Consider the following 12,161-nt stretch of genomic DNA (forward strand, 5'->3'; position numbering starts at 1 on the left):
ACCCCAGCTGCGGGCAGCCGCCGCCCCCGTCCCGCCCCGCACCCGGCTGGCGCCCGCACGCCTCCGCCGGCAGGAACAGCAGCAGCAGTGGCGGCAGCAGCACCCTCCGCAGCGGTAGCACCCTCAGTAGCAGCCGCAGCAGCAGGAGGAGGAGGAAGGGGAGGCGCCGAGGGAGGGGTCCTCGGCCGCCGCGGGAGGCCGCATCGCCGTCCCGTCACGGCGTCGGCGCGGCCGGGGCCGAACCCGGAAGTGGCCGAGCCCGCGCGCCCGCCCGTCCCGCTGCCGCCGCCGCCTCCGCCGCCGCCGCCGCCTCCACCGCCGCCACCGCCCGGCACTCCAGCGAGCGCGGGAGCCGCGCAGGCAGACGGAGCGCGCCCGGCCGAGCGGGCCATGGCCGCGGGGGCCGCCGCCGCAGGTGGTGGCGCGCGGTGAGGCGAGCGCGGCGCCCCCTCTGGGGCGGATGGAACGCGGCTCGGCGGGCGAGCAGTGCCGGCGTCCGCGGCTGGAATGGTGCTGGCGGCGGCGGTCGGTGCCTGCGTTCTGAAGCCCGAGAGGAGCCACAATGGAGACGCCGTCGCTGCCTCCCGCGTGAGTGAGCGGGCGAGCGGGCGAGCGGGCGGGCTGTGCCGCTGCGGATAAGCGCGCTGCTGCGGCGCGTGTCGCCGGCCGCGGGGGCTGCTCGGAGACGACCGCCCGGTGCCCGCTGGCGGAAGCCGCCGGGAGCCGCCGGGGAGCGGACGCCGGGGGCGGCGGGAGGTGGAAGCTGCGGGGCGTGACGAGGCGCGGTTCCCGCAGTCCTGAGGTGGACGCGGACGGAAACTCAGCCTGGCCAGGCAGTGACTTAAAACCCTGTCCAGGATTTCCAGGGAAAGGTCTTCCCGATCCCGGGCGAATAGAAGATTCGGTGTGGGGCTGAGCTTGGGGACTCTGCCCGTCCTGTGTACGCCTCCCTGGAATGCATGGGCTGCTTGTGTCCAGCTTGCCGGCCCCTTTCTGAGGGATGGAGATGTGCTGCACGGGAGTCCGTTGAAAAAAGCAAACTGGAAAGTACCAGACACCGGTGTCTAAATGAATTGGTCTTAGGTCGCTTGCTTCTCTGAATTTCTAGCAAAATTATTATCTGAGGAGCTTTTACATCACTCTAAAGGAGCCACGGCTCTTCAGGGCATGTGACCTCTTTTACCTGGCACTGCAGAAAATTGTATCCAGAAACCGGAGCATCTTCTGTTTCCTTGGTACCCTAGGCAAATTAGTAGTGTAGCGACCTGCCAGGCACAGGTGTCTTTTTCCTTGGTACCCAGATACATTCAAGATACCTGCAACGAAACTACTTTCCAGAAATAATAACAGTTGCACAGTTATTGTGGGAGCTATCGAAGATTTGCATTATTCAGTACAGTATTGTGTTTTGGAAAGTGTTTAGTAAAAGTGGACTATAAAATCCTCAGGAGTTTTGAAAATTTCAATTTTGATTTGCCTTCCTTAGGTTAACCTTTAGGAAGGGACAAGAGCCCCTTGAATCTGACTTTTCAGACCTCAAGCAAACCTCATTCTGAGAACGGAGTACCTTTTCATGGGAGCTTATTCATGGAGCCTTATCGTTTTTCACTTAGATTTGGCCAGCTTCTCTCCATGGCACCAGCCTCTTGCGGTTAGTTGGCAGAGTTCCAGCCAAAATGTGGATATTTGGCTTGGGTTGAATAATATTTTGATGTCAAGTCCTTTTAGGAGAGCTAATAGGATCCTGGAACTACAATTTCTAAAAGTGCCTTACAGCATTTTTAGCTTGAGTGGAACAGGTCATCGGGATCTGAGGAGTCCGCCGTAAGACTGATGAATTGACCCTCTTGGGCGTATAGAAGCAAGGCTCTGTTACTTCCTGATCACTATGGCTTTGAGGGGTTTGTAGGCTTTGTTTTCTGGTCATGTTCTTCAGTGGCTTTGGGAAAGCACCTGAACCCCTAGGAAACATGATGGTGGGTTGTTAGCATCAGCAGTGTGAATACAGCACATGGATTCTGTCCAGGCTCAAAGGCAATTAAGGCAGGAAATGTTACCTGTATGTAGGTAGCACATAATATATAGAATATACCATGTCGGCATGTTAGTTGTAGTAAATCTGCCCCCTTTATGTTCCATTTTCTGCAGTCCCATTTTACTTTTGAAGCAGAGGGAACTATAGGAAAGAACAGGGGCTCTAAGAATGCAGGTGAAAAAAGGGTGTGGACAACAATAAGGCCCTGGAAGGAGAGACTAGAGACATAGAAAATGGTTTAAATAGACTTAATTGAAAAATGAAATTGATGTGTGCATGCAAACATTGATAAACGGGATCTAGGACAGATCAATTAACCATAATTTTGGTATCTAGCACAATTCTTTGGTATTGAGACTCCATCAGTAATGCTAGAACAATGGCAGGCTGAGATGTGATGGAAGGCTAGGAATGCCCGCAGGGATCAAAGAACTGTTAAAACTTCTTTTAATTGTGGGTGTCTAAAGTTGGTGAGACTTTTTCATTGTGCTTATTCATTTAATGATAAATACAAATAGGGTTTGTTTTCATTTGGTCTCTGTAGAATTAATCTTCAGTTCAGAGTTTGTTAGAATCTGTAATAGTTTTCCTTCCTACCACTTGGCCTCTTTGTCTTCACTCCCATTAGCTTACTTTTTCCTTCCTCACTAAGTCATGGGGTGCTGTGTTTGAGAATTGCAAGACGGTGTCTTTGGGGAAGGAGCTTTATTGGGCCTCGTTGGGCTAAAGCTAGGTGGATGGAGGCAGTGGAAGTTATTGGGAGGACTCAGCTTTTCGTAAGGTTAGATTTTTAGCCTGAGTTTTAAAGCAGGGAAAGATGTTTGATGAAAGATGTCTGAAGCCTTGGGTGATGTGGTAGGAAGCAGGGACTTAGGTCCTCTTTGGGGAAGTGTGTGTTTGTTAATTCATTAATTCTGCAAATATTTGAATGCCTGTCTCTGCCTGACACTGTGTAGGAGCTTATGCTGGTGCTTCTTCTCTAACAGCTAGTTTCAGTGTTTTCAAATCCCACCTTCCTGCCCTTTGGCCTGTTAGCACATGGTCTTAGAGGGGTGGAGTTTCTGTAGTTCCTTTGGGATAGGCTTGTTGAAATTAGGTTTTGATTTCGTGTACTCTTTCCACTCTTTGCCTCCACTTTCTCCTCATCCTTTTTGACTCTCATGTTGTCACTGGGCTTCGTATCTCTGCGTATTGTTTTTTGCATTCTATATGTAGCATTTTGGAGTTTGGGTGATATGAAGATAATGGGTCATTTGCCTCTGATCAAACCTGAAGGTGTGTTACTAAAAACTAGATGTAGGGTAGTAAAGGAAATCCAGGTGCTAAACTGAGATATGCAGCCTTGACCCTAGGAATGTTTCACACATTCTGGCTTTTATGGTTATTTTTGCAAAGGATTTTCATAATTATTAAGTTGAGGGAAGACAGGTATAGAATGGAATGCATTTCTTTGACCACCCCTCACCAGTTTCTTAGCCTTCATTTTCTTTCTGGCTCCTCTTTCACAAGTTGACTTTCTCTCTACAAGCCTTATATTGTTGCTTTTCCTTCACAAAACTAAGCAAACATGCCTCAGATACAACGGTATCTTGGACCAGTGATTCCATATCACTGGAGAGTCTTGGCATCGGAGTTGTTCAAGCGTAGGCAGGCAAACATCTCGTTGACCACGCTCTAAGGGATTTAGACAGCAGAAGATGGGTTGAATTAGAACAGAAGTTTTCAGAATTTTGGATTTCACTGACCTGTGAAGTTAAAAGAGAAAAACTCAGGTCCAACACAGGATTGTTAAGTTTTTTGTTTTGCCTAGCAGGAAAAAAGATCTATAAAATAATTATCAACTATTACTATAACTCTCACTATCTTTTGGTAAGAGAAAGGACGTTTTAGTGTCCCTTTCCAAATACAAAGAAGGGCATTATCTCAGATTAAAAGCTCGTCCTTAAATGGAATTAATTTAGTTTTATGAAACCTTACTACATTTTCCTTATTTTGTCACAGACCAGTAAAAAGTTCCCTGAAGCCTGACATTTGTAATCCACTGGACCAGATGACTTTTAATGTTCTTTCTACTTTTTAAGATTCAATTACTGGGGGCGCCTGGGTGACTCAGTGGGTTAAGCCGCTGCCTTCGGCTCAGGTCATGATCTCAGGGTCCTGGGATCGAGTCCCGCATCGGGCTCTCTGCTCAGCAGGGAGCCTGCTTCCTCCTCTCTCTCTGCCTGCCTCTCTGCCTACTTGTGATCTCTCGCTGTCAAATGAATAAATAAAATCTTAAAAAAAAAAAAAAGATTCAATTACTGGGAATTTAGAACCCTAACACAGGTTACCCCCATATTCATTGGTTTGTCTTTTATAGCACATTGGAATATATTCTTGTTTTTGTATAACTAGACATGAATGTTAAGTTGGGCATCTGTCAGATCTGGCAGGCAGAGGCAGAGGGAGAAGCAGGCTCCCTGCCGAGCAAGGAACCCGATGTGGGACTCAATCCCAGGACACTGGCATCATGACCTGAGCCAAAGGCAGCTGCTTAACCAACTGAGCCACCCAGGCGAAGGACTTTGTTGTGACAAATATGTTTAAAATATTTAGGAGTAGTAATGACTGACAAGATGATGTTGAGAGAAGACATGGATCAGTGTGTGTTAAAGGAAGTGTTATATAAGGAAAATTCTTAAGTGTATTTGGGAACTTGAGATGTGGACTCTGGAAATAGGTAACATTTCAGCAGTAGTTTTAAAATTTTCTGATGCTGGGAAATCACTCATCCTCCTCCTACTGAATAGCCCCAATCCTTGTTTCTAGTCTGTACTTTCTAATGCACCCAGTAGGCATTCAATCAATATTAGTAAGTATGCTTTCATGAACGTAAATTTACTCACCTGTGGCTGTTAAGGAACTGCATCAGGAATGTTTATGAAAACAATTGAACTTCTTAAGATCAGATGGAGGGTTCTTTCCAGGTGATACAGAGAATGAAAATTGCTTTTTAGATGCTCTTCTGTAGAGTTCTTCTAAATTCCAGATGTATTTATTGTTTATAATAAGGGAGTTCAGGTTTTTCATTCATGTTTATTGGGTGCTTACTATGACCAGGCTTTGGGGATATCTCAGAAAACAAAGTCCTTCGCCTGGGTGGCTCAGTTGGTTAAGCAGCTGCCTTCGGCTCAGGTCATGATGCCAGTGTCCTGGGATTGAGTCCCACATCGGGCTCCTTGCTCGGCAGGGAGCCTGCTTCTCCCTCTGCCTCTGCCTGCCATTCTGTCTGCCTGTGCTCACTCTCTCTCCTTCTCTCTGATAAATAAATAACATCTTAAAAAAAAAAAAAGAAAAGAAAAGAAAACAAAGTCCTTTTCCTTGTGGTTGAAACTGATCGTGAACAAATATATAATACATTTACTGTAGTGCATGGGTCAGTATATTTTGTGTTATGTGCTTTACTGTTTTACATTTCAGGCTGTTGGCATTTGCTAAAGTATTTTTTTTTTTTAAGATTTTATTTATTTATTTGACAGATCACAAGTAGGCAGAGAAGCAGGCAGAGAGAGGGGAGGAAGCAGGCTCCCTGCTGAGCAGAGAGCCCAATTCGGGGCTCGATCCCAGGACCCTGGGATCATGACCTGAGTCAAAGGCAGAGGCTTTAACCCAGTGAGCCACCCAGGCACCCCACTAAAGTATTTTTTTGATCAGTTCTTTTCACTGATCCTGCCTTGAAAAATAAGTTCTGCTTTTCATGTCACTACTTTTTCTTGGTTTCCTCCTGTAGTTTTTAGGTCATTAAATATGATTTACTTTATTTCATTTAGTCTTGTCAACACCCTTGTCTGTAGGTCTCTATTATCTTTTTTCAGATGGTTAATTTTCATAGGTTATGAAGTAGAGGAGAAGTTGGGACTCATTGAACACTTTTTTCCTGTTTTACATGGCTTCTCTTCTATTACTGTTTGTTGGCTCCTCCTCACAAATGCAGGTCGTGGCCAGTTGTTTTTAATCAACTATTAATCACTAAGTTGTGGCTCCATCTATATCTCAAGCCTGGGTTCTAGATCTGTGCTTCAGTCGTGAATTGTCAGCTTCTTACAGAACATCTACTCTTAGCTTATATCTTAGATTCGACATGCCTAAAACTGAGTTCTCAAACTGACTTCACTTTGTAACATCTGCACTTATTCAGTGGTTAATCATTCTTCTGGTCCTAGATACCCAAAGCCTTGGAAGGGTCTCTGGTGTCTCTCTCTCATCGTCTTCCACTTCTTATTAGCTTCCAGGAAATGTAGAGTCCTGGTTTCAAGTGTTCATTCTGACTACTACCATTCTGACCAACAGATTTTATCCCTTGATACCTGCATTTTTTTTCTCCTACCTTTTCTCCTATTAACCTCTATGTGTTCTTTCCTCACCTTTTAGTCCATCTATGGTTTTGACCCCAACAACATCTTACAGTCACATCCAATGACTTAGCAAACCAGTTATCTCAACCCAGTGATCAGAACCCTCTTACCATTTTGGCTTAATCTTATAGTATGTTCAAAATTATTATTTGCTTTTGACCTCCTAGAGTAAACTCTGCCTTATCACATAGCCTTTTCCTGTCCTGTCCCCAGTTAAAACAACTTGGAATTCTTCCAAGGCCCACTTGGAACCCTGTCTTCCTTCAGAGTCTTCCCTATTTACTCCAATTCATTTCAGCCGCTCTTTGCATTCCTACAGTATCAGTAACCCATTATCTTGCACTTGCGTACTGACTTACGCCATTCCCTAGTGGTTTCAAATGTGCCTCCCAGTTAGATGGTAATTGGAGAAGTTTCCTGCGTTCAGCCTCCTGTATATCCCTCACTCTGCTTAATGTTAGGGCATGTGGTCGGCATCTAAGCAGTGCTTACCTACTTGATTTATTAACAGTGGTGGTTGCCTGGAGTATTGCTAATAACTTTTGATTGATTGTTGCAATTAAAAATGAGGAAGGCCATTAAAATCCATAAAAATAGATCTCTACATTCAGTTTAGCTCCCAACCTCAACATTTTTCTTCTTAACTCTGTATTTACATTCATACAGTACTTAGTGCTTGTACAGCTCCCTGAGGCAAGTAGGTGAGGTGTTATTATCTTTGACTTTCCTATTACATTTCATATTAGACATATTTATGGAATAACGAAAGCTTATTTTATAAGTAAACCATCTGAAGCTCAGAGAGACCAAGTGACTATACCCAAGGTCACTTGGTTAGTATTAGGTGTAGCAGAACTACCGTGCAGGTCTTCCAGGTGATTCTGGTCCTCTTCTAGTGCCTTTTCGTTCAAGTGCTAGAAAATGTGGCTTAGTCAACTAAATTGTCAAATCAGATTGCTGCCCTCTCTTACTGGCCAAGCGCTGGTAATACTATGAAAAGTGGTGAAAGAAAGGCCAGAAATAGGAGTTGCTAAAAGGCATGGGAGTGTTTGAAATGGATCATCAACTTCCTCCTCCCAATTTTAGCACATCATAAATATCCCACTCTGACAGTGCTTTGTTAACTGTTCATAATGTATTCTTTAAAATAAGATTGATCTTGCATAAGACATACTTTTACCCTGGTCCCTTTCCTGGTAATAGTCACTGCCAGGGACAAAAAGTGCCTGATTGTGCTCTGTTTGTCATGTAGGTGGGAGGGAGAGAGGGAGAGAGAGCTGAGTTGAACTGAAGTAGAGCTTTTTACAGCTCTATTGTTCTACTATCAGAGAACAATTATATCCCAACTTCCATCAGCCTCTCCACTTCAGACATCCCAACCACCTCCTCCTGCCAGTGCTTCTCCACACACTTAACATAAAGCTACACAACTAAATCCTAGGAGGAAAAGAGAGGACATACGTGATTTCTCCCTCTGTCCTCCAGTAGGTTCAGTGCTCTGCTTTCATTGTTAATCCATTTTAGTAAAATTGGGTCTTTCCAGCTTTTCCAGCTCAGAGAAAGCTGAAACATAACTTTTGGGGGGAAAAAAAAGTGTATATATATATATATATATATATATATATAAAATCAGTGGCATTACCTTTTGTTCTGTCACCATGCAAAGTTATTAAAATATTGTTGACTATATTCCCTGTGCTGCGCCTCTCATCCTCGTGACTTATCTTTTTTTTTTAAAAGATTTTATTTATTTATTTGACAGACAGATATCACAAGTAGGCAGAGAGGCAGGCAGAGAGAGAGAGGGAAGTAGGCTCCCTGCTGAGCAGAGAGCCCGACGCGGGGCTCAATCCCAGGACCCTGAGATCATGACCCAAGTCAAAGGCAGCGGCTTAACCCACTGAGCCACCCAGGCGCCCCCCTCGTGACTTATCTTATAACTGGAAGTTTGTACCTCTTAGTCCCCTTCACCTGTTTCACCTAGCCCCCAAACCTTCTCCTCTCTAGCAACCACTAGATTGTTTTCTCTATTTATGAATCTGTGTCTCTTTTGTTGTTGTTTAGATTCCACATGTAAGTGAAATCATGTGGTATTTGTCTTTGACCTTTTTCTCTTAGCATAATACTCTAGGTTTGTCCATATCTTTGCAAATGGCAAGATTTCAATGGCATTATGATGTTTTTGTAAGGTGTTCTCTGACTAGATGGCATGATTTTTTCTTTGCTTTTTGTATTTGTCTCACAGATGCTTCCTATTCAGTTCTTAAAGGTCTTCATACTGAAGGTATAATCCAAATTCCTACATGTCAGGAGGGCAGATGTTAACGTCTTTTTAAGCTATATTTTTTTGGTAATATGACCATATATTTGTAGATTATAGTTAGTCTGCTGGCTCTGTACCTAATAAAAGTTTAAATTCCAAACACTTGAAGAGAATTTGCAGAGAATGTCTCTTTGTCTTTAGTTAATTGCAAAAATTGAAACCACAACTCTGCCACAAACCAAAACATGTTTCCAGTGGAGAAAGCCCTCTATTTTTACAACCTCTAAATACTGTGGTGGTTATTTGGGTAAGATGAAGGATGTGAGAGTATTTCATTGGTAAACTGTAGAGTGACATAACAAATACTAGTTAAAATATTGGGAATCATTGAATCTCTACTTCTGATATCTTGGTTTTGTGAATGGGAGCAATGTTAGTATGATAATTAGATTCTGAATGCAAGTTTAGCTAGGAAAGCAGCAGAGGAAATAGGAGAGATGTAATAAGGTAATGGAGAAAACTTCAGAGCAGTGGTGGATGGTGACTCTGAAAACAACAGCTGCTGACGTGAACTTGGCAGAAGTTTGTGAGTAATGGTGGGTGACTCATTGCAAGCAAGGGAGTCTTGCAGCTTTTGAGGTGAACAGGCAGAGGGGAGAATGAGATGGTGGCCATCCAGGGGCTAAGTATTTGTGTCCTGAATGTGAAAATGTCTGGTTCCCTGTTAAATTTTGCAGCTGCATCATTCACATGAATTGTAGCATTGTTTCCACCAGAAAACCCTAAAAACATGAACAACCCATATTTTCTAAAGTGTTTGTTCTCAATCTGAGATGATTGTCCCAGGGTGGGAGGTAAGTGGGTGGTGGGACATATTACATCACCTTTTTTTTTTTTTTTCAATTTTAAATTATACATAGCTGCTTTTCACCCCTACTCTTGGAGAAGCTGTCATTCTGATATATCTAGTCCTATAAAAAGGGCCTGCCTGAATCTTCATGTGAAAATTTTTCATGTTTGAAAAAATTGCTTGGGTCATTTTGGTCTTGTCCCCTGCCACTGGGAATCACTATTCCAGATCAAATACTATATATCTAAAGAAACTATACCTCATTTCTAAGATGGCCTCAGAACCAACCTCTGCTTGATTATGGGTCTTGACTCTTTCAGGGAGATAGCCCTATTAGAGTCTTTATTTTCTCCTTCTTGGAGAACTCATTCATTGTCAGTAGTGTGTTTGGGGGCAGAGTTAGAGTTACCTAGTTACCTAGTCTGAGAAGCCAAATCTTAGAATGAGAAGCTTCTCTGGAAAAGGCTAGCTCCCTGCTTTAGAAGGGAAGCAGGGAGAAGGTATAACTACACTTGACTGGTATAACCTAAAGGGTAAACCTTCACCTCCCACTTACCTGCTTCCTAGTATATGTTCATTTTCCATACTTGTAGTTTTAGGCATGATGTGTCATTTTTTTTTTTTTTTTTACTCAGCTCTGCTTTTGAATAAGAGACCATCTAACACAAAACCACATAGGAAGTGAAAAATTATGGAAAGGACTTTAATGTTGAAAATGTGTCCCTGTGCAGGGGCGCCTGGGTGGCTCAGTGGGTTAAGCCGCTGCCTTCGGCTCGGGTCGTGATCTCAGGGTCCTGGGATTGAGCCCCGCATCAGGCTCTCTGCTCAGCGGGAAGCCTGCTTCCTCCTCTCTCTCTGCCTGCCTCTCTGCCTACTTGTGATCTCTGTCTGTCAAATAAATAAATAAAATCTTTAAAAAAAAAAAAAAAAAGTGTCCCTGTGCAGCAAGGTGCTGTATTTCTAAGTAGCTCTTAGTACAGAGAACACTTAAAAAAAATTCAGTGTTAAGCCTTTCTTTTCTTTGTAGAGTTTTTGGAGTACATCAGGAAAATCAGAAAATAGACTGAAAATAGACTGCACCAATAAAAATATTAATTATTGTATGGTAGCTGTCTTAAAGTTAATTCTCTACTGCACGAAGTTTTAATTCATAATTTCCTAAGCAAATATAAACATTTTTGACTCTTATATAATGATATTCCTTCTAGGGCTGAGTTACTTTTGCTTCCATTCTGAGCATTGAAAAGCCTTCTATGATAGTTTTGCCAATCTTCAATATTTTATTTTCCCTACGTTGTAAACTCTTTTAAGTTCTTAAACTAGAAGCAGGTGTAAATCTTAACTTGTTATACATGTGGACATCCAGTGTTACATGGTCAGAAAGTTTGCATAGGTTGCATATATCTTACATAATTTTTTTGTCCTACAATTTTCTTTATGAAAGGATGGTGAGAAATAGCATTATGGAGTATGTCTTTTACTATAAAGTATTTCCCAGTCCCCTCTGCCAGATCTGAATGTTCTTTCATCTTTCGCTCCTAGACTTACTAGCTCTTTTTCTCAGGCCAAGTATAAATCATCTGTCTACACACACACACACACACACACACACACATACAGGCCACAGGGCGTAGAGTGCACCATGCTGTTCTCCCATTCCAGCTGTGGGCTCACCCACTGGAGACAGTGTCTTGTACTAATTTATTTGTAAGGTCCCTTTAAAAAACTCTCAAGGGATGTAGAAAAAGGACTTATATCTACTTCTAGTTTGCAAACCCTGGAAGAATCAGATGCTTCAACTTATGTTGATTCTTGGGGTGCAGAGGAATGGACAAGGATAGCATCTATGGTTGATGATGGAGGTTACATTAATGTTTGAGTGCCTGGGTTTCATTGCTTCATGTGCCTTCTGTGGAATCAATGTTCCCCACATTTCTTTACTGCTAAAGTTTTTCTAGCTCTAGACTCGAATATGTCAATTTGATATCTACTTGGATGTCTGATTATCTTAAAAGCAACATGTATGAAGACGAAGCTCTTGATCTTCCTACTGCAGACTGGTTGCACCTGCAGCCTCCCATCTCAGTTAGTGGAGACTCTATCCTTCCAGTTGCTCAAACCAAAAAATAAGAGGCATTCTGATTTTCTTTGATGTGCCACATGCATTCTGTCAACAGATTTTTTTTTTTTAAAAACCAGGAGATTTTACCATACTTTTACTAGTTTCTGACAAATCACATAAAAAGAACAAGACTATGAGAGATCTAATATATATATATATATATATATATATGTAATTAACAATTTTGATCTAGCCTAATAATAAAAACAATAACATTTAAATAGCACCCACTATGTGCCAGACCCTGTTGTAAGCATTTTACAAAGATGAATCCATTTGATTCTCACAATAACCCTAAGAAATGAGTCTGTTATTAAGTCTATCTTACAGATAAGGAAACTGCTAGATATAGCAAAAATAGAAAGATTAAAAAACAACAATAAAAACAATCCTTAGAAGTGTAGAAGTCATTCTTAAACTGTGGATCAAACAGAAAATAGTTGGATGGTACATTCATGGGTGCTCATTATATTAAAAAGTAAGCAAATAAATAAAAA

General features: G+C 42.6%; 1 protein-coding gene across 1 annotated transcript in view; it reads left to right on the plus strand.

Moving 5' to 3' along the window:
- The first annotated feature begins 421 nt into the window (after nucleotides 1-421).
- KLHL2 (kelch like family member 2) overlaps nucleotides 422-12,161 on the plus strand; it is a 109,899-nt gene continuing 98,159 nt past the window's right edge. Inside the window, exon 1 of the mRNA XM_059174678.1 lies at nucleotides 422-588. Coding sequence (XP_059030661.1) covers nucleotides 563-588 — 26 coding nt within the window. The 5' untranslated portion in view covers nucleotides 422-562. The remainder of the gene's footprint in view (nucleotides 589-12,161) is intronic.

Source organism: Mustela lutreola, chromosome 1 (assembly GCF_030435805.1).
Source record: "Mustela lutreola isolate mMusLut2 chromosome 1, mMusLut2.pri, whole genome shotgun sequence".
Lineage (NCBI taxonomy): Eukaryota > Metazoa > Chordata > Mammalia > Carnivora > Mustelidae > Mustela > Mustela lutreola.